Source organism: Diorhabda carinulata, chromosome 10 (genome assembly GCF_026250575.1).
Source record: "Diorhabda carinulata isolate Delta chromosome 10, icDioCari1.1, whole genome shotgun sequence".
NCBI classification, from domain to species: domain Eukaryota; kingdom Metazoa; phylum Arthropoda; class Insecta; order Coleoptera; family Chrysomelidae; genus Diorhabda; species Diorhabda carinulata.
Window position 1 is genome coordinate 12,555,135 of NC_079469.1, and position 22,937 is coordinate 12,578,071.

General features: G+C 30.2%; 3 protein-coding genes across 5 annotated transcripts in view; 1 reads left to right on the forward strand and 2 right to left on the reverse strand.

Annotated features, from left to right (window-relative positions):
- Positions 1-226: 226 nt before the first annotated feature.
- Positions 227-10,690, reverse strand: LOC130898427 (vacuolar protein sorting-associated protein 18 homolog). 3 transcript variants are annotated; one of them, XM_057807718.1, is made up of 13 exons: positions 10,231-10,677; positions 9,989-10,172; positions 9,639-9,884; positions 8,096-8,196; positions 7,940-7,987; positions 7,256-7,567; positions 6,088-6,635; positions 4,675-4,960; positions 3,160-3,522; positions 2,736-2,940; positions 2,528-2,679; positions 2,232-2,463; positions 227-628 (listed from the first exon to the last, which is right to left on the reverse strand). In XM_057807718.1, the coding sequence occupies exons 1-13, from the start codon at positions 10,297-10,299 to the stop codon at positions 384-386; spliced, it is 2,991 nt and encodes a 996-aa protein (XP_057663701.1). In that variant the 5' UTR covers positions 10,300-10,677; the 3' UTR covers positions 227-383. The 3 variants fall into 3 exon arrangements, with proteins under 3 accessions (XP_057663701.1, XP_057663702.1, XP_057663704.1); XM_057807721.1 differs by having other exon boundaries at positions 406-628; positions 2,198-2,463; positions 10,231-10,664; XM_057807719.1 differs by lacking the exon at positions 7,940-7,987 and having other exon boundaries at positions 10,231-10,690.
- A 1,941-nt stretch (positions 10,691-12,631) lies between these two features.
- Positions 12,632-17,058, forward strand: LOC130898498 (uncharacterized). Its single transcript, XM_057807853.1, has 3 exons — positions 12,632-13,047; positions 14,162-14,313; positions 15,502-17,058. Exons 1-3 carry the CDS (start codon positions 12,859-12,861, stop codon positions 15,770-15,772), a joined length of 612 nt encoding a protein of 203 aa, XP_057663836.1. The 5' UTR covers positions 12,632-12,858; the 3' UTR covers positions 15,773-17,058.
- Positions 17,059-17,527: 469 nt separating this feature from the next.
- LOC130898734 (mitogen-activated protein kinase kinase kinase 7-like) overlaps positions 17,528-22,937 on the reverse strand; it is a 40,640-nt gene continuing 35,230 nt past the window's right edge. Inside the window, exons 7-8 of the mRNA XM_057808216.1 lie at positions 21,984-22,177; positions 17,528-20,491 (exon numbers count right to left, since the gene is read on the reverse strand). Of these exons, the coding sequence (XP_057664199.1) occupies positions 20,219-20,491; positions 21,984-22,177 (467 nt within the window). The 3' untranslated portion in view covers positions 17,528-20,218. The remainder of the gene's footprint in view (positions 20,492-21,983; positions 22,178-22,937) is intronic.

Here is a 22,937-nt window from a genome sequence, read left to right on the forward strand (position 1 = left end):
TTAAGTAATATTGGAAAAATAACAATTTTGTTAGTTTTCTTTGAAGAGTGAATTTTTTTTAAGTTAACTGATTTATTTGGATGTATCTGACACCTAAAATAAATGTAAGTTCTAGTACGATACCTAATTGGATGACATTTTAAGACCGAAATATTTCTTGAAATTCTTGGGTCAAAAATAACATAATACCAGATATATTGTCAAAAATAACGATACTAATCAAGAATTAATTAAAACTCAATATCACTCACCACCCTTTAGGGGTGATATCTCTAAATATACCGAGGAATTTTATTATCCATCAAAATTTCGTACAAACCAATTTTGGTATGATATTACAAACTTCCAATATATACATTTTCAATTTTAATATCAAAATAATTTTATTCCCATTCTTTCATGATCATCTCATATTCATGATCTTCTATAAAAGGTTGGTCGATATTTTTAATCATAATTTCTCCACAATATGGACACTCCGATGCCAGAATATTATCGATTTCAGCTCTGAGTTGTTCTCTATGAGACATTCCCGTAGATCCAGTGCTCAAATTGTCAAGATTAAACTGATTATTATACAAACTAAGCTGTTTATTCAAATCAGACAGTCTATTCCTTTTAGCTGGACCTAAAAATTGAAAAAAAAAATAATGCATTTATCTTATCCTGGAAATAATATCATAAAATCATTTGGAAATAAATCTGATTACAGAGATATTGTTCTCCGAACATAGTTGCTTAAATCAACAGTTCATAAATATTATAATGGAATTGATATCTTGCTGAGTTGACGAAGCCCATAGGCTCACAAAAATATCTTTGTCTTTTTGGACTGGCGAGCAGTTCGAGATGTTTGTCTCGACAATAAAGCGAGTTGAATTCACATTTTTGGAAGATGTAATTCAATATAACAGACTTTGAACAAGTTTACATGTTACTATGCTGGTGAGATAAAATTGTACTTAGGCTGCCACCAAATAATTGTGAATTGAACCCTATAGAATTAATTTGTACTTAGGCTGCCACCAAATAATTGTGAATTGAACCCTATAGAATTAATTTGTACTTAGGCTGCCACCAAATAATTGTGAATTGAACCCTATAGAATTAATTTGGGCTCAAGCAAAACATGAAGTGGCAACCAAAATACTACTTTTAAACTAAAAGATGTGAAGCAAACCTTGGAAAATCTGACAACATTCACTGGCGATATTGTGTTGTACATATCATAAAAGAAGATGTAATGTTCAAATTAGATAGGATTATGGATGATCTTATAAAACCGACAATCGTTTCTCTAGTGATGACAGTGAGACAGATTCTCAGTGAATAATTATTAATTATACATAAATTTATTTAAGATAAATAATGTTTAATGAAAAATTTAGAAATAGTTCAATGATTAAACTATTTTTACACCAAGAACGGAAAAAAAATTTTCAAATGATTATTATACAGATATTTTTGATGATTTACTTCCAAAAAAAAATATTTGTTGTATTTTCAAATCAAATAAGTTCTTGCACTTGCAATTGAACATTTTCTTATATTTCATACTCAACCAATTTTTTAATCAAATGATCTTCATTTCTCATACAGCTCCCTTTTCGACAAAAAAACCTCCTCTACTCACTAAATAATGTAATTTTCGTCTATTGTGGTTCCTTCATTCTGAATTATTTACATTTCATCAGAAACGACTCAGATCTTATTGTTTCAAAATTTGTTCCACCAATAAATATAAAACTTTCCAAAACTTCATGTAAAACAAATTTGTGAACCTCCTTACAAAACATTGTCACCGACCTTGAAATTGTTTATAGATTTAATTTCACAATTCGCTGTATTTTTTTTCCTTTTCAATAATATAGAAATCTAAGCGGAAGACTATTGCCGGCGACATACTTAATCAGCAAATGAAATAGTATAAATTTACAGAGCTCATGTTTTTTTAGGACTTTTTCATAGTAAGATCTTTAAATATAACCGTTGTTGTCTTAGAATCTATTAAGTACTATTCAAAATTCCAAAAGTTTGTAATAAGTGTATTTTTGAAAATAAATGTTTTTAAAAAGTGTTATAAAAAATAAAATTTCGAAAGTGAAATTTATAATTCTAGTAGCTTCTTTAGTGATTTGTAGTAGTGTGATTCAGGTTGGTTTCCTAAAATAGTCCATGTAGTTTCAAAACAGTTTACCTAAAATAGTCCATGTAGTTTCAAAACAGTTTACCTAAAAATGGTGACAGTTCAGTTAAGAGACAATCGCTATGGAACATATGGCGACACGGAAACATATAAAAAGATTTGATGAGCAACATTTTGTTACAAACTTCACAATTATCTGAAGTATTGATTATTGTATGATGATTTCTAAATGCTTCTATTTCTTCTCTAACTTGTTTGGCAGATTTCGTAGCTTCTTCCATTTCTTCTTTCAAATTTTGAATGTTCTGATTATATTCCTGAAAATAAAGTTTAGTTAGTATCGATATAATAGAGTTGAAAATTTTTGATAACCATATTTACCTTCAACGAATTACATATAGCGTCTTTGAAATAATCGATTGTAACAAAATCGGGGAAAAATGGTAAAACGTCTTCTATTTTAATAAACTCGCATTGTTGCATAAATTCCATTATCTGTTGTATGTCTTCTGTACTTTTTACTAAATGTTCGGCTAAAACATTCCAAATTTATTTTATCTAATCGCAAATAAAAATATCGTTATGATACCTATTTTGAGCCAAAGTTTCTTTTTCAATTCGAAATCATCTTCGGGAGACATATTAACTATCGTTTTGGCCAAATCGATATCTATGGTGAGTGCTAAATCGACGGCCGCTTTCCACATACCTAATAATCCAAAAAGTTTAACGCACGCTTTGTCCTGCTTATGTTCGTGGCACAGTCTCAACGCATAATGAATGTCATAATTTACCTGAAACAATACAGGAGTCGATAGCAAATTAACACAATAACCATTCCCCACAAATATATATAAATATATGTTTACGACTAGTTTCGACATTATTACGTCTCATCAGAGCAGTTTAACACCCCTTAATGCATCTAAATGTTCTTGATTTTAAGTCTCTTGATAAATTTTGACGTTTCGACTTTATATTTTGATAAAGACTTAAAGAAATGTCCTTCTTACCAAAGAAAGTTCTTGTCCTTGCGAGTCCAAATATTTCATGAGCATTTCTGAATCATATTTCGCATACAAAGATATCAAGAAATTATGGATAGCTTTATCGGTATTCTTCAATTTATCGATACAAAATTCTAAATAGTGTATTATTTCTTTGGCGTGAAATTCACTGTTACAGGTAACCATAGCTGGAAGAAGTTTGAGTGGTGCCAATTTTTTTCCTTGTTCTATTATAACTTTTACCATATGTTTAGGAATCATTTGCATCAAGATTGGGGTGAAATGATAGTACAGAGCATAGTTTTTCTGACTTTTTAGTACCTCTAGAGCGTCGTGAAAATTGTTCTTGAATATATGTTGTTGAATTATCTGAAACAAGCTAAGTTGCAACGAAAACTAATATTCTGTAGGATGAGTTACAACAAAAGATACTAATAAAGTGTCATTATTACACAGAATACAATTGCTGTGTTTTGTATAGCATTTTCTATTTTTCTATTCACTCTTTTTTAATTTGAAATTTGATTATTCATTAATATATGATATTATAGGGCAACCCCGCACAAAACAAGCATTTATGGAAGGTTCTTGCAAGCTGGAGAAACTGGCTTGCAAAAAATTTGGACGCAAGCTGCAGGTGAATATCCAATTTCGATAGTCAGTTACCAAATGACGCCTGTGATAGTTAATAATAAGTACTCGGAGGCAAACATGACTGACAGAGAACAGTAAATGGGAGACTTTAAGCCCCCAATACTGAATAATGGAACCACAAGGTAAACTGATGGCTCCAGAATGAATGCCTTTACCAGAGCAGGTTTTAAATACTTCTTTGTTTGATAAAGCTCTTTGTACTCCAAGCCAAATGTTTTGAGTGGGTGAGTTTGGAAAGAGTGGAAAACCAAAAAGCATTTTTTTGTTATTTTAGCACAGTCATTTTTTGCATTATTTATCTTTAGCTTAATAAGTAACAATTGCTAGCCGACTTAGAGCCATGAAAGATTTTTTTAGACATTATGTATCTGTTGTTTTAGTTTTAGACAGTTCCGTAAGCTAATCATCAATCAAATTTGTTTAAAGTTAGCTTTGCAAATAACAAGATTGTACGAGGATATATTGAAAAATTCTTAGCCTACTATAGAACCAACCAAAATTTCAACGTCAAATATTTTATTACTCAACATATTCTCCTCTTAATTGGATAAATTTATTACAGCGAACCTGCAACAAACTTTTTTCAGTTGAGGAAAGAGATGATAGTCGGACGGAGCCAAATCTGGTGAATAAGGGGGGTGTTCTAGTAATTCAAACCATAAATCACGAATTTTTTGTATAGCAACATAAGATTTGTGTGTAGGGGCGTTGTCCTGCAAAAACAAAACACCTTTGGATAGCTTTCCGCGTCTTTTATCTTTAATTTTTTCCCGTAGAGTAGTCAGTAATATCGAATAGTAATCTCCAATTATTGTTCTACCCTTATTGAAAAAATCAATATAATCAAATCAAAAATAATGTAATCACCTGTTCAAAATCTTTATTGATTATAGTGAGTTTTAGGAGATTTGTTTTATCGCCATGGCTACTCAACAAATTGTATACAGTGCTTTTATTATTTTTAATACAATTAGATACTTCGTCCATCGCTATAAACTTGTCAAGCTCTTTTTGTAATTCCACATAAGCTGTTGACTCTTCCATACCTAGTAAACGTCCTTCTTCCAGTTTTATCAAATAGAGTTCCATAACCCACAATACTATCATAGTTATTTGAGTTTTGTCCTGAGGTTTCAACATATTCATCTTACACCTAGAAAGTAAAATGTTGTTAAAACAAAGGCCGAGAATTATCGAATCAAATGACGAAAAGATTCCTAAAAGAAAAATAGGTCATAATTCTCATTAGTTCTTTTCTTGCATGACCACACTCACGCACGGGCGAAGCATTCCATTCGATAACATCCCACCCCAAGTCCCTATAGATAAAACAAATTCTTTATCAAAGCCTTCAAAATCTACCCAACCAAAAAAAAATTATTCCCAAAATTACTGAATAGTAGTAATTAGATTGATTGGTCAAATTTAAGGAGCAGGTGTTGATCAATGAATAACTGTTCTGCCAATTCATTTTAATCTAAATTGAAAAGACCTTTTTGGAAATAATTCATTTGTACGAACTTAGCTTAATCCTGATGCTTTTCTACCTTTTGAGGTGTGAGACTTGGTATTGAGTCATTTTGTGAGCTCCTTTTTTATCACCTTGTATTTTTTTTGCCAACTGATTCCTTATTTTATTTCTGTGATCTTTATTTCTTCTGTCAAGCTCCTCGTTCTTTCTTCCTTGTTTCTGTAAGTTCATCCTTCATATATCTTCTATATTAATTGTTTTTCTTCTATCTCATGGTGTCTCCAAATCGTCTCAGTTGCCCTTCTTCGATTTGGTTTTGAATTAGTTTCAAGTTGAAATATCCTCATATAATGTTATTCCTTATTTTGTCGTATCTCGCATTATTCTCTAATTTCCTTAGAAATCTCGGTTCTGTACTCTGTATTTTACTTTTTTGTTTCTGTGTAAGTGTCAATGTTTCTAATCCAAATGTCAATATTGAAATACCAACTTCTTTACACATTTTTTTGATATTTCCTTTTTTGCTATAAATTATGCCTCAATTGCTTTGGATAATCTTCTATTTGCTCTAATCCTCTAGTCTGCTCATGTTGCAGTCTTCCATCTTGTATTAATGTAATAATGTAATGATTTTTGTATTTGGAGTCTTACAATAATCATATGGTTACTTCTTTTATCAAGGTCTTGTATATTAATATTCTCATATGTGCACACAGCAATGATTAGGAGTAGAAAAATTCCAAGTAATTTATAAATTTTTTTTAAAGTGAAGTAATATTAACAAGCGATTGTTTTAACCAAACACTAACCTTAAAAACATTTTTAATGCATCACTTTGTCCAGCTTCTATGAATTTTAAACAGACCTCTTCAAGTTTGCATTCAGTTTCTGCATACCTTTGGGCGCTAAGTTCATATTTACCATCACCAAACAATTTATCGGCTTCTTTAATCAAAACATGGTTATAACATTGTATATTACTTTTGGAATATTTTTTCGCCAATTCGAATTCTCCTTTATCGCAAAATATTTGCCATATGTTTCGTTCTTCTCTGGTAACTTTAAAACGAAATACAGAATTTTCCGTTACTGCCCAAATATCACCGGTTCTAACATCCTTGATTAGATTGATGAGTCTACCGAACGCTTCATTGTAATTATCCTCGTAAACTATTTCTTGGTTTAATAGACAAACTCCTTTCACCGAGTCTGTATAAGCTAAAAGTATGTGAAATTGGGTGAGGGCCACTGCTATAGGAAACTTTTTAAGTACCGAATCTTCGTAAATAGATTTCGGGTATGAAATAAAGTTCGTCTTCAAACTAATTGATTCTATATTATCTGTAGAAATGTCGATCTGAAATAATATAATAATTATGTAGTAAATATTAGTACTGCAGCTAGGGGGGTTAAGTTTTTTGATATGTAGAATTGATTTTTCAAGGGTGCCGAGCCCAAATGTAGTCAAGTATTTTATTATAAACAATTCAATTGTTTATAAAACTATAACTCTTAAGCAAAGAGAGATAAGAAAAAAGTTTCAAACAAAAAAATATTTGTTTTAAAAACATCTACAAAAAGGTCACCAAAGTTTTTTGCATAAAATCAATATTTAAAAATTTATTGTTAATATAATGCAAAATTATTACAAAATAGACGTTTTTTCCCACTTTATCAGTAATTACTTGGTTCCTACATGATGTAGAAAGATTAAAAGTTCATTTTAAACATTAAAGTTTAAGCTTCAGAATGATATGTGGTAAACCTGTTAAATATGATCTGTTAAAAAGTTACACAAATTTGAATGTACAAATTTTCATGAAGTAAATTTTAAAAAACGAGATGCACCTTATAGTAGCTTCTAATAATAGGAAGAAAAAAAACACAAAAACATTATCTTTTATCATATTTTTCCAAATACAAAACATACAACAAACATAAAACAAACAAAAAAACTGAATATCTAACAATTCTTACCTGACTAAAAGATATACCTTCTTCAGTTATCCAAGCAAAAGAATCCGGGGTATTTAAATTTTCGGACCACAACTGCAATTTGGACAAGTTATTGTTGTTTTTACATTCCATGTAAGTATCCTTTTCGGGAACATTCAAATATTTATTAAACACTTGTTGTAAAATTGGTTTGTCTTCTGAATTTACTGAACCAGTAAAATAATAAAACCTAGACGGCGTTGTCACTATTACCACGTATTTATCTTGTCGGGGAAGTTTGTGAAATTCCAAATTGTTTATTGGAGTATCAGTACCTTTACCAATGTCAAATATCTTGAAAATAAAATATAATAAGGATTATATCAAACGAGTTTTACAAGAAATCTTCAAATTAATTAACACTACTTCAAGTGATTTTAATTTAATACAAGAAAAACCATGTGTTTGGGAAGGAGGATCTATTCTGTGCATAATTTTAAATCATTTGGAATGTTCTTCAAACTTCAAATGATTTAACATCTTAACAACAACTGAGGATCACAGCTTAGGTAGATGTGTGAGGTATAGAGGACTGAAAAACTGATATCATTTTAAAGAATTTCATATAAATGTGGAAGTATAGAATTTTATAGGAAATATTTGTAACTAAATTATTATATATATGGTTTTATTGTTAGAAAGATAATAATAAATTATTTGATTTACCAAGCCATCCTCATCTCTATTTCCATATAAGGGTAAATAATGTGGCAGCTTGGAACAAAATGATGAACTTGTGATTTGTACAAAAAAAATGTATGGATAATAAAATTAAATTGAAAATAACAACAAATGAATATGAATAACAATGTTCAACAATACCTGCCGCCAATATTGTTCCAGACTCGATGAAAAACTTGAAGTGAAGAACTTTTCTCCTTCCAAAGTAATTTCAGTTTCAAATATTAATCCTTTAGATGTACCTGTAATACAGACATTTGTTATAAGTTAAAAAATAATTTAAACACCACTAACAAGGTAAAGAGCAAGTGAAGATTGGACAGACCCAATGGACAAATGGGGGACAAAAAGAGAACAAACTCAGTCTTAACTGTAAATGGAAAAAGAATAAAAAAATTATATAAATTATAATAATAATATAAATAAAAATTATATAATGTATAATAAACAAAATATATGACCAATATGGAAAACCCATAATAACAAAACAAGTCACAGAGTCAGATTATTGGTATATATCCCTCTAGTATCAAATCAATATTAAGATAAGAATTTTTTAACTAAAGTATTATTTCTAGAAATTTCACCTTTTCATGATCAGTTGTTTGATAATCACTTGAGTCAGTCTTTGTGTATGTTTTCACAAGAATTATCTCTGAAATTTTGGGTACTTAAATTTTAATAATGACAGATGATGAACATCCAGGAAGATAAAAAATGTTGAACAAGTTTATCAAATGCTACTGGATGTTTGTAGAATAAGGTTAGAGAGATAGAAGAGTTGATGATGAGTGGTTTACAGGCTATTCCAATCTTACTCATGGATTATAAACAAAAATATAAAAGAATAAGGGGAAACAGCTATAGAATGAAATTGGAAAAAACTGAATTTGAATAAGATACTCAATACATTTCAGCTACCATCTTTGATAAATTCAGAGTATTCATATTTCAAATCTGGTAACCTAAGACTTGTCCTGTTTTCTAATTAAAAAATAAATGGTTTGAAAGGACAGAGATTTTTAATGAATGATGAACTGATAGTATTCTCAAAAGATGCCACTTTCTAAATAATGTAATAATTTTACAAATCTTTGATGAAACAACTTTTTTATTTTTGAATTCAGCTACACTATAAAGATAGATTTTTAAAAACTCAGCTCTCAATATTTTTACACGCAGTTAAATGTAGTTAAATCTCAGAAAGAGTCTTTATTTTTGGAGAACAAATATTTCATTAGTCTAGCACTGTAAAAATGCTTGTTTTTAAAAGATTAGTTTTATATTTATATTTATTACAGTTTCCTTGCTCACCCAATGCTAAGAGATAATATCATCTCTTACATTCTAGCACACTGTAACTCAAAAATAAAAACTTTTCAGGATAGCAAAAAACTGCATTTTTGTATTTTGCAATCATAATATATTTTTCTTTTTGAAAATTTATAAACATAGATCAATTGTGAGATTTTTATATCAGTTGACTAAAGGGGCATCTTTCCATTATATAATGAGTGACATTTAGAAATCAAATGATATTTTTTGGATTTATGCGATGTTAGAACTTGAGTGACAATATGACAATTGAAAAAAATCAAAGCAAATAAGAAACATTAGAGATAGTAAAATGCAATAATAGGTATAAATCATCATTGTAACTGAGCAATAGTAAAGATGAACTAACCTAATAAAATTGGTCCAGTGGTATTTTCTGATTCATTGAGTGGATTCCATGCCACTGCTGTAAAATCATTACCCCGAAATTTTGAGGTTGTTCTCACTTTATCTAATTTTTTTGACAAATAAAGAATCTCTGGACCACTTCCTCCATCATTTTTTGCAACAAATGTTATAAGCAGATGATTTCCAGTCGGATCCAAAAAAAGATTTGTAATTTTAGTGGTGCTTGTATATTTTGATAAAGAAATTTCTGAAACAAAGAATATTGATAAAAAATACATTTATCAATAGTGGACAACATGATTTTCTTGAAATTAACTTAGTAATATGAAATATGTAATATGTGATAAGTACCAGAGGTTTGCTGTGGATTGTTTAAATTCATTCTAAATAATACACTATTTGCCATAACAATGATGAGGTATTTATTGGCAATTGCAACATGTGTAATTCTTTCAGAAGGTGTGAAATCCTTTTTACTTTTTGAAAAAATAGGTGCCTCTTGTTCCAATGAAACATTTATATATGCAGACATACTCTACAAAAGAAAATGAATAAAAAACTAGTAGCAATACGTTGGAAAGAATATTGTTTACCATTTCAGCTGAGGGAACATTTTTGGTTTTCATATCTGGTTGTTCAAATTGTTCAAACATAGAAGTCATATTGAATAATTTTTGCTATTTTCAGAAAATAGAAGCACTTCTAGTTTTCAGCTTAGGCTAAAAATATGATTTCTTTTCTAATATCAGTATTATAAATACAAATCAATTTTATTCTAATTAAATAAAGACTATTGGGAGTATGTTATTAGTTGTTATTGTATCTTTGACAGATAGAATAGACAGTGTATATCATAGATATGGTGTATAACCATAATATGTCGTTATAAGGCCAAGCGTTATATATAAACAACGACGCTACTGTCAAAGTAAAACTGAAAGGATTAAGTGTTGAAACTCATATTTTCAAATTTATTTTTTCACCATTTCTTTTTCCCATCAATTGTAACACCTACATTGTAGTGTAGTTTCGAGACTTTCGAAAAATGTGATCGAGTGTACTCGATCATGATTTTAATGTTCGGAAAGTAATCTCGATCACTTTCACTATCGTTCGGAAACTGATCGAAGTAATCGGGTCATAGATTTAACATATATGTAATACTCCTATATGGACAGAGGGTATGGGAAAAACGTCTCTACGTTACGGTGCCGACAATAATCATTTATTCTCTCGTTCGAGACACTTTATCTATACTACGCATGCTCGAGAATGCGCAAAACCGAGCTGAAACCTCGAATGATAGAGAAATCGTTGCCATTCTGTCTGTCTTAGCCGGAACAGCTTCCACTTATAGAAACTATCCATATAGAAGTATTACATAAATGTAGATTTGTGATTGGATCCTTTCTATCTTGTTTTTGGTCTTCTGAACTTTAAAAGTTATTTTTAATTAATTCTTATGAGCAGCGTAATTGACAGTTTACCGAGGCAAATAGATTATTGGTATATCATTTTGAGTTAATAAATCGCTAACTGCTTGATGAAATAATAAACTGTAGGTGCATCTTTTGAACGGATGGTGATTAATAGGGCAGGACCTTTCCGACGAATCAAGAAAGCTAGATGTTACATCTTGCTGATTGGGGACTATTTACATAACGGGAGCCTACGAATTTCTCAATGTTTAGTCCATGATGTAAAGACTACAAGGTGTGGTATTGCGCACCAGCTGGGAAGCAGCCAATGAGAATTCGCTCCCAAAACGACGCGCCAAATTGGGAGCGAATTGTCATTGGTTCTTGAGAGATGCGCAGAACGAGTCGAAAATGAGCCCTCGGGAAGAACACAGCTTGTAGTCTTTACATCATGGTTTAGTCGATGTGTCTAGAACCTTTGCGATATTATGGGAATTAAGAAGAACGGGACGACACCTTTGCACCTTCAATTGGACGGAATTACCTTTTGAATTACTTTTAATACTCATAAAATAAAAAAAGGCTCTCCTGTTGCTTTCCAATTTATTAAGCACTTTGTGAACGAAGCCCATGGTCTCGACACTCATAAGCTTAGAACACAAAAATCAATTGGAACAAACTTCGTTAAGTTTTGTATATTTGTGTAAAATTTGAGAACATGTCACAAAGTAATTGTTTATTTGCTGCCGTGTCCGAAATTCAAGATACTTGATTAGTTCAATATAAAATACTATGGAAGCACTTCTGAAACTATATTTTTTACTATAAATTTCTTTAATTTCTTATTTCTTAGACCTTTTGATATATTAATATTTCTAACTGTTCTCAATTCTAGGTCTCTTCTGATTTAAAATTAATTTCTTGGGTATTTTTTTATAGACAGATGAAAATTGATAAATTTTGATAAAGACTAAAAGAAGTCGAAACGCCAAATTTTCATCTGTCTTTAAAAATTATAAATGAAACTAATTTTAAATCAGAAGACATCTAAAATCAAAAACATTTAGTTTAGAAGTATTTTACTATATATATCTTCTTCATCTTTTCAACAGTCTTCTTCATTGAGTAATAATGCATAAAATATAAGAAAATTTAGTTTTAAACAAACACAAATGTAAATCTAAGAATCCCAATAAATTGAATATAATTTGAAATAAATGTTTCAATCCTACAGCTTGTGTTTAAAGTACAATTTTGAAACTCATGGAACCCAAATATTAATATGGTGTTTAAGGTGCAAGGGAAAAATGCAATTGTGCTCGATGCACAGATCTTCAAATCCAAAATTTGTGAAGCATTACGCACTTTTGTGCTCGATTTAGTGCTCGAATAGTGTAATTAGAAAGCGACTAGCGATGCATACAGGGTATTAAAATGAGACCATCGATATATAAATACTAGAAAGCTAAGAACAGAATATTTATTTATAGAAGTACACTTTGGTTTTTACTTGCCACAATCTCACAATATATATCTTCATTACCAAGTTGTTAAATACTTTTCTTACTTTTATTCATGCATGCTTCAAAGAGTAAGAGCTTGTCAACTAATAAAAGTTATGTTTTTATTATAAAACTCTAAATTTAGCTATTTCTTTAATCTCTTCTCTCTTTCTTTCTTATCATCTCTTCAGTTGTTCCAATTTTGACACTAATGTGTTTACATAACCTAATTTTTTTTATTCTTTGATTAAATTGATGATATCAAAACATTAGTAATTAATTGATAAATTTTAACTATTGCATGAAAATGGTAGATTTAAAGAAAGATTTAGATGAATATTTGCTTCTCAAAAGCGATCAAAAAAAGACATTCAAACTGCAAATGCCTGCTATTCAAAAACCTAATATATCTGGTTGGTTTAAAAAAGAACAACCCGAACAGGATCAAACTTGGTTTCAAGAAACCAAGAAAGAATGTTGTCCAAGTTTGGTAAATATTTTCTTTTTAAAATAAAATACTAATAACTTTCAAGCCTGTAAAATTATCTTAACAGTTCTATTTCATAATTTATTAACATCATACTTTTAATTAAGTACTACAACAAAATTCTCTGACTAAACAGTCTTGTTATGGGCGCACTAGTTAAATGCTGCAGTTGATATTAAACAAATCCATTCATTTTCAAAAATAAGTTAATGAGAGTCTTTTATAAACATAATATTCATTTTTTCACTTTTAAATACATCTAGCTAATAGTATATTATTATATCTGATTTTATTGTCACAGCTGAAAAGATGCAGATTAAAATTTGTGAATTTACTTACTAGGCATGGATTCAACATTTTATTTCCTCTTGTTGTTATTTGGTATTAAAGAGTGGTTTTTTCCTCAGTGAAATGAAACCATCAAGTAATATTCAAAACAAAATAAACAGATTTGGGTCCGATAGGAAATCATGAAGCTGAAGAAAAATCAATGAAGAGCTAAAATTGAGGAATATAATATTTTGTAATAAAACACTGTGAAGGTAGTGTTATATTACGAAAGTAGGTAATAATACACGTTATTGTCAAAAATATGAACCAGTACATGTATTTGATCATTGTGTTTAGACAGTATCTCATTACAAGTGCTCAAAAATTCAAAATTGCTCTCAATTATTGGATTTATTACAATACAAAGCACAAGTTGTATATGGTTCAAAATTGATTGCTTCATTTCTCTGCTCCTTCCCCCCAAAGTATTGGCAACTGTTTTCTAATTAGAATTTGTTTTGCACTAGTACGTCTTATATATAGATAAATGTATAAAAAATACTATTAACTCAATCTTAGGAATCATACACTAAGCAAGAAGGACAAACCCAACCACAGAACTGGAATTAAGTATATTATTTACAAAGAATAAAATCATAAATCAAAAAAGAAGGCTTTAATTGTAGATATCCAATAAGGATAAATATTAAAATGTAACATGATTACAAATTGAACACATCCTAGGAAGTGGCATGTTTTGAATATTTACCTTAATAATTTTTTTGCTATCAACTGCATCATTTAAGCTGCTTATATAGAATAGCTAACCATATTTTTAATTTTTTAGAGTCGTCTTCAAAGGATAGTATTTTTTGCAGTCTGTGTAGGATTAGGATTATTATGTTTTTCAATATCTCTAATGTATATTCCAGTATTATTATTTAAAGCTAGGAAGTTTGCTCTATTGTTCACATTAGGCAGCACATTTTTTGTGTTAAGGTAAGATAATTTCATATACACTGCCCAGCTAAATTAAAGCATAATTTGTTATTTGGATAAAACTTCTAACGAAAAAATTGTAGTTCTTAGTTGCTTCACAATCACAATATTTATAACCAAAAATAATGTTATTTTTTAAAGATCCAGAAATATTTACCAATTCTTTTTACATAAGGAGATCCAAAAGTTCCATATCTACTTTCTAATCTTAAGATGATTATGAATCACATTTGGATTTAATGTAAATGTTGTAAAGAATAATTAAACCTTTACTTCAAAAATATTCTGATATACAATCTGTCCTAATTGGACAATAAGTAAGTGCTATATTAGATTACGTTTCGATAATCAAGTTATCATCTTCTGCCGGTTGCTCAATAGCAATTTCCATATATTTTCATATTTCAATAACTATCATAAAGGTGGTTTTTAGGGGTTCATAAATTGTATATCAAGGTGAATTTAACGTATTTACAAATAATTATACGCTTGAACTAGTATTCTATGAATTTTTTCGAATGTGGGTAGTTTTCACGCCTAATAAATAAAATTTAACCTCTGATAAAAGCTTAAATTTAAAATAGAGGGTAGACAGAACCTGAAACCAAATTTTTATGCTTTATGTTTAATCAGTTAAATAACTGTTTAATAAGATGTTAATTATTATTTTTTAATGATACCTGTCATAAGGGATGGTTGTTAAGGACCAAAACTGATTAATGAATGATAAATTATAATAAAACTTGGCTATTGATGATTTTTTATCCAGATACAAATATGATTTAAATTGATTACATGCTCCAATCTATTTTATCTATGTAAAGCAACCCTCTGTTCAGGGTAGATTTTGAAATAGAGGGTAAGTAGAGCCTATATCCAAATTTTCATACAAATCGGTGCTGTATGGGGTAAATACATAACTTACATTTTTTTTACCGTCGTTGATTGGACTATACATGCTGTGAACTTCAAAGGACATATATTCGCAATTCCTATCTTAATCCTGTTAATATTTGTACCAAAATAAGTTGGGTTCAATCTAATTATTTTTAGCACTAGAGTATACAATTTTATTTAGGTATGCTTTAACTTTTGTTAGGCACTATATATACTCGTATTCATCTCATATAAACAATAACTTACTCTTCATAGTAATTTTTAATCATTCTAAGCTGCCTTCTGTTTCAGCTTTTTTTTCTTATGGGGTCCCATAGCATTCTTGAAACATATGTTTGCAAAAGAAAGACTGTTAGTGACTATAACATATGGAGGAACCTTGACGGCAACATTATACTGTGCTCTACATCTTCAGAGTACACCATTTACTATTCTTTTTGCTGTTTGTCAAATCATTTCTTTACTATGGACGGTAATAGCAAATATACCAGGCGGTTCTACCGGACTTTCGATGATGTCTAAAATGTTTACCAGATCATCAGGTAGCACACTACCAATTTAGTACTCGATAACTTATTTATGAATTCTATTATTGTTTTAATTTTTTTATATTTATTGTTTGTAATACCATTCTTTTTAAACATAATTAAATTTTTTTGCAAATTTTGTCTTTCATAATCTTGGAATTTGACTAATTTAGATTTAGACTTTTGAGGTTGAGCAGTGAAAGAGGGTGTACTATTTGAAGATTGAGGGAAGAAGAAAGTAGAATTTAGGTCCATAGGACGAATGCCAAGAAAATATATTTTTGAAGAGGCTGTGATTTATGTTTGCATTCTAATACTGACGTATCGACTACTTTAGGTCTTTATTCCTCTTTATCTTATTATTTTGCTTAGTTCTGCTTCTCCAAATAAGTTTCGTATCTCATTATTTGTTCTTCTCAGCCAAGATTTTTCCTTCCTTGTACTCCCCAGTATCCTCCTGAGTATTTTCCTTTGCCATATATCATATATCCAACTTCTCTTTGTCTGCTTTGTTAAGAATCCATGTTTCGCTTCCATAGTTCACTCTTGGTTTCGATAAAACAAAATGCAAATTAGAAATGAATCTACTCATTGGAGCACCATCACCAAAGCCGAAGACGGACGATACCAAACACTCTAGGTATGGTGGTATTCGATAGCAGATTGAAAGTGCGAGAATATCTTCATCTCTATGAGGTTTTACTGGAAGAAAATGGTGTTAACTATATTGCGAACCGGAAGACAATTAAATAGACCGAACATTTGATGTATGCACTTATTACAAAATGAATTTGCTCATTCCACTTCTTGATCATACAAATCATCAATTGGTTGAAAGGTTTACCAAACATCGTAAAGTAGTATCAGCATTATCTGGGGTGCTACCTTAAAATTTTATCAGTGGTTAAAGCAGAACTTGAAGTATGGAACAGTGATGACAAGTATCTCGCCCACCCCGAAATCTAGTTTGGAATGCCTAGATATGTGCGATATAAATATTCTAATATTTACGCATTACTTCAAATCTTGGTTACCATTCCTGTATCCACTGCTACCCCAGAAAGGTACTTCTCGAGCCTAAGAAGAAACTATTTACGAAATACTAAGAGTGAAAACAGACTTAATGGTTTGGCTCTCATGAACACTCACTATGGAACAGACATTCATGCAGATGAAGTAGTTGATATATTTAAAAAAAAGAGCCGAAGATTTATTCTTTAATTGTTATAGATTTAGCGCAGAGGAACGAAAAAGAACTTTATCAATAACTATGTAGAAATGTTTCCGATGAATATATAGATATTAAATTTCATGTATTTTTTGTCGTTTTCTTTATTTCAAACTAACCCCCTCTCAAAACTAAATCCTGGCTACGCCCGTGTGTCCTAGTACCTGTTATCTAAACATCAGCTTCGGGGTACGCAGATTTCAAAGCTTCTATGCCTGACACAAGATTTCTTGTCAAAATAAAATAATTTTGAGGGTTAACTGGTGTTTTCATGTAATATCTTTGATACTTTAACAAGTGCCTAAACAGTTTAAAGTTGAAATACCATGACTTATCTCATTATCTCACATTGGAAGAAGTTTCTGTTCCTGCTTTTTTAATAGACAATTTCAGTGAATGCAGTTATATCAACGGTATTGTTAAAGCCCTACATGTAAAATAATTGAATTTTGTATTGTCAGCACCTAGGATATTTACGGTACACCTCTTGGTCGATACAGCTCAGTCGTAATTTCTTCGTTGAAGGAAATCTATTTTACTGATAATTAGAAAAAAAATAACACACTTTTATACATTTTTAATAAAATACAGAATTTACAATAATTAAAATGTGTAATAAAAATATAAACTAAAAAATAAATAAAATCACCTAAAGCTAAAATTAGTTAAAGTATTTTTACATTTTTACACATTTTATCATACACAGTAGAATATTTCTATTATACAATAAATTTAAAAACAGTAGAAAAGGCACTCGGTATCATAGAATAAAATACTTTGTTATACTTATAAAACATACACCTTCATGAAAGGTGTAATTACTGACAATTTTCATACAGAATGTCCACTTTATAAAAATATATTGTACAAAAATGATAATATCTCTATTTCTCGAGTTCCACTTAATGCCTAGTTCTTCCAATATCAATTGCAGAAGACAGTTATGCAAGGAACAATCAATATTTCATAAATAGGCAGTCATACAAAATTAATAAATGAAATATAATGTTTATTCCCCGTATAAAATCCGGTAAACATCTAAGTCTACGTGGACATGAAGAATGTGTGTCAAAATCCATCATCTACACTTTTTACCAATGAAAACATCGAATCGAAAACATAAATGCATTTCTATTGGCCGAAGCTGTCGGAAGGCCAATGTACACAATTTCTTCGAAATATTCCTGCCAGACAGTCTGCGATAATATTGAGCTTCCACTATCTTCAACATTTATAATAAGTGTGTAAATCAACATTTTTCTGGACATGTTGAATACACTTTTTCCACTTATCAAATATAATTCTTTAGCGTTAAAATGAAGCTTTTTAGTTCTCTTCTTAGGCGGAGGATAGCTAGTGACAGTTCACTGACCCATGGTTTATATATGATATTGAACTTAGAGCCGTCATAACAAATATAAGTTGCTGATCCACAATTCAACAAATGTTTTATTAAACTGATGATCTTGCTGAATTACATGTTTTTTAGTTTATACTTTTTGTTGTATAAAAGACTGATCAATAATCAATATTGTAAACCGTAATTTTAATTGTTAATAGTGTCATTTTACTGTTCAAATAAAGTATCTTTTCAAAAAATGATCTCTGCAGTAAGATAATACGATGCTGTCCCTGTACTACACCAGAACGCTTTATTTCTTAAGCAATGCGGCGCTCGCCCCTGTAGCGCGATTTTTTATTTGTGGTATATTATGGTGCCATTGATTTCTCCAGTGGTGTTCACGTGCTGATTACGCACTGATCATTGTTTCGGTTTACTATATCTCTTTGATTAATAGACTTTAGAGCTGTAGTAAAGAACTTAGAAGTCATGCACAAGACGACTTATGGAGACTTGAAGTAAAAATTCAATTTTAAATAAAAAAGTTATAAACTTTGATTTTTGTGTTATTAAGAGGAGTTTTAGGTTTTTAAACGTGACTAAATTTCTTTACTTGAGCGTGTTGTTATATTTCCCACTGAACAAAGCAATGAATAAAAGTTGAAAATGCACCTACAATATAATTTTTTTCATATTGTGTGAGAATTTTACATTTTCAATTATATGTAAAATTTATATTGATAAAATGGACAAACTGTATATTACAAGATTTTAAACTATTAATAATAATTTTTTTATTTGGTAATGTACAATTTATAATCTTATCTTCTGTTTGTATTTTAATACAAATTATTCTATTTTTTTATACCACTATTTTGGCAAAAACTTGCTTACTAATATTCTAATAACATAAATTACGTTTATCACAGTCTCGGATCCCACTTCTCGATTTTGTATGTATCTGTTTTTCCAATGAAATTTTATTTAAATCAATGGTTAATGAATATACAATGTATTAGTTCCGGGACGACTATAAAAAATGCCACAATTATATACAATCGAATTTAGTGCGATTGTTTATGCAACTATATGTTATTTTATTAAATTATACATCGTTTGAAATTGATTGATGAGAATATTTAATAAAAAAAAAAAACAATAGTTGGTCAACCGCAATCTTTGAGTGTAAATACATTACAATCAGCTTTATTCGCATAAATATTACTTCAAATTGATGTTTGATATTCGTTTTACGTAACTCGTTGTTTTCAATTGAAAAATGATCAGAATTATACTATAAGGGATGTTTGACGGTGTTAGATTGAAGATGTGAAAAATCAACATCGACATGGTGCCGGCTGAAAATTTATAAAGTCAAAAGGTCACTATGAGGGTAAAGCGGAAAACACACAATTTTTTGAAAATTAAAGAGAAAATTAATTACGTTAGCATTATCGGTACATAGGTTATGTACTTGAATAAAACAGTCTATTGATAAATTTTCTCGGTTTTAGCACAAATTTTTCCAAGTCAAAACCTATTCACCACCCATCTCCCCTAATAGTGTTGTTTATTTCAAAGAGATTTTGAGACTTAGTGAAAGTGGTCAAATAACGTTTAACGATTAAAACAATTTTTTAGACTATACATTAGAAGATTATGTACATTCATATGCAGTATGAATGAATTTACAAAACAAACAGTAATCGGGGAGGCTCATCCCTACACTCTAAGCTCCAAAAATAACTTCAATAAAAATGAACTGTTTATGAGAAATTTGATTTCATGGATTGGAGTGTGTGTAGAGGAGAACCGTTTATCATATTTTTGACAATTTTGGTGTCCCGATAAAAATAGTAACGTTTTAAAATTAGAACATACCAAATAAAAAAATCAACATTGATGGTTTCGCTAACTTTGTTGACCTTCTCTTGGTACTATCACCCAATTATCTATTGAATTTCTTGATGAATTTCCTGAAGGAGTCGTTGGCCTATCTTTTTGTTGCCTCAAGATATCTCTTGATGATAATTCTTTTTGTTGTTGCAAGAGGTCTCTTGCGACCATCAAAGACTCTTTTTCTTCTTGAAGAACCTTAAGATTCCTTTTTCTTCTTTCGTCTTCTTCTTTGGCTACCAATAATTTATTTTTTTGTTGTGTCAATAATACTAGCTCTGTTTGGACCTGAAAATAAAATCAAATATTTATTTCTGAAACAAAAAATTCTAAGAAAATAATAATTTATTGTACAGATTAATTGTTCAACTGTTTTACCAATGTTTTATAAATAATAATAACGATATTTTTGTCTTTAAATATTAATTCTTATATACTGTTGAATTTTTTTATTTTTAATCAATCCTTATCCAGATTACCGTGAGGTGCATTGCTGTTTGGTGATGCAGAATTATTCTATCACATCACATTTATTTTCTTCAAGTAAAGCATTCTTTTCAAGTACCAAAAATGGTGACTTAACGCCCAATGTTTTGAGATAAAAATTTGTTAAGGAATTAGAGATAGTCTATAAGAGAAACTCACCCAAAAAAACTATAAAAAGAAGGCCAAAATTTTTTATTTTAACTATTTTCTTCATATTAAGTTTACCAAGATTTGTAAGTACATATTGAAGTATTTGTAATACGTGACAGAACATTTTCATTATTTATGGCTAACTATTACTCAAATAATCAATAATTAATAACCTTCCGTTGGGGTATCAAAACCGTGTAATATAATTTGGAATTGGAAATTGTTAAGGAAATATTTGGGGTGTCATCTGAAAATTTTGCAAATCGTGGTGTCGTTGTGCGACATATTTGTTTTTCTACTCTTTTTATGAGCAAATTTATTTGTTTATGAAGAAAACATAGATTGCTTCTTGCTTTTATCGAACGGACAACCATAAACCTACTTTAGTTTTTCTCCAAAATGGATATATAGGTACTGTACAACTCAATATTGGAAAGTTGTTTGTAGATTTACAATAAGCGTATGACTTAATCAGGGAAAAAGATGAGGAAGGCTCAGAAGACCAAGGGATAGGAACGAACTTTAGAAACCTTTTTGCATAACTATGAAGGAATAAACAGCAAGTGTAGCAACCAACAAAAAATTCCTAATTGATAAATCTCCAACACTATTCAATCTAAAAAGAAACAATTTGAAGTATCTTAAAGACAACAGAGGGAGAAGAAATTGCGTTAAGAATAAATGAGGTATTGAAGCAGTTCAAAAAGTTAACAATAAAACTAGGAGATCATAAATTTGATGGAATACAAAACTTTAATAATCTATGAATGATGATTAAACAGTAATTGGGAGAGGAGATTAGAAATAAAAGAAGAAATATTAATAACTAGTAGAAGGGGTAAAAAGGACAGAAGACCTGAGTGTCTTAGATCTTCTCAGTGGAATGGGAATCAAGCCATAGAAAAGACTAAGAACAGAACCGCATGGAGAATAGTTAGCGACAGAGTGGAATAAAGAGACGAACTTTCCTGGTTTACACCTCGACAAATATTGCATTGCAACTAATTCGAAGAACGTGGTTTCATACAAAATTTTTTGTCTACATCGATATTCCTAGAGCTCTCAATTGCAAGGAGAGGGGTGTAACCACTAACCACGTTTACTTCTAAATGCGTATGACTGAAATTTATGATTTAATGAGTACCTTCCAATATTCTTCAGCCAGTTTCATGTGTTCCTCTAGCAAAGCTACTGATTTAGGATCTGAATGGTCGGGTGTTGCCGGTCTTAAATGAGGATCTAGTGAATCTAAAAGTACTTTCATATTGCTTAAGTCTTGGTTTGTGTGTTGATTTTCTGTGGAGCTTTGTACACCAGCTTGTATTGTGTTTGCTGTACCTGGAACAATAAAATAATATCAAGTAAATAATCAAAAATTGGAAACACGAGAAAATGAAGACATTCAATTATTTATCTAACGGTTAAATGGGAATCGATTAATTTCATATTTGAATAACCTCTTCCACTTCAATAGTTACGCGAAGTACTTTTTCTACTCCTGTTTTATAAGATACTTAGTGAAAGAAGAAATTTTATACCACAACGAAGTTCGTTATGATAAAAATTTCCATTATGGTACAGATTTTTAATCCAACCAAACCACTTTCTAGTAAAATCACACGAGGCATGCTACTAAGTTTTGAGATATAGCAACTGATGTGAATATGTCAAATCTGACACTGCCATCATAAAGTATGACATTTTTAATGGTGAAAATACTCAGAACGTGTTGTTATACAAGTGCTATTTGAGGTGTTTACAGCGGTATGCCGATCAACTCGCTTCGACTTTTGGTGATGAATCTCCAACTCGAGCCACAATGTTTCGCAGGTTTTTCGAATTTAATCCAAGATCATCATGTGACATACTGTGAGATTGAGTCATACTTGAGCATTCGTTCAACTCCCATACATTCAATATTGCAACGTTTGTACGAGTTGGATACTGCATATTTTGATAATTGCTCAAAGAAAAACCTTGTGTCGATTGGTGCAAAAAAATGCTGAAAAGATTCAATCGCGGTGCTTCAAAAGACGTCTAAGATTGTGACTGAACAACAAACGACTGTATGAGTCTTTCAAGAGGAGCCAATCGCCGA

Excerpts from the sequence above, each read along its gene's own strand:
- LOC130898427 (XM_057807718.1), bottom strand. The coding sequence starts at position 10,299 with ATGACTTCTATGTTTGAACAATTTGAACAACCAGATATGAAAACCAAA. Across the intron at positions 9,885-9,988 it reads CAATCCACAGCAAACCTCTG|AAATTTCTTTATCAAAATAT; the intron begins GTACTTATCACA and ends TCTTTGTTTCAG. Across the intron at positions 7,568-7,939 it reads ATAGAGATGAGGATGGCTTG|ATATTTGACATTGGTAAAGG; the intron begins GTAAATCAAATA and ends TTTATTTTCAAG.
- LOC130898498 (XM_057807853.1), top strand. The coding sequence starts at position 12,859 with ATGAAAATGGTAGATTTAAAGAAAGATTTAGATGAATATTTGCTTCTC. Across the intron at positions 13,048-14,161 it reads AAGAATGTTGTCCAAGTTTG|AGTCGTCTTCAAAGGATAGT; the intron begins GTAAATATTTTC and ends TTAATTTTTTAG. Across the intron at positions 14,314-15,501 it reads AGCACATTTTTTGTGTTAAG|CTTTTTTTTCTTATGGGGTC; the intron begins GTAAGATAATTT and ends CTTCTGTTTCAG.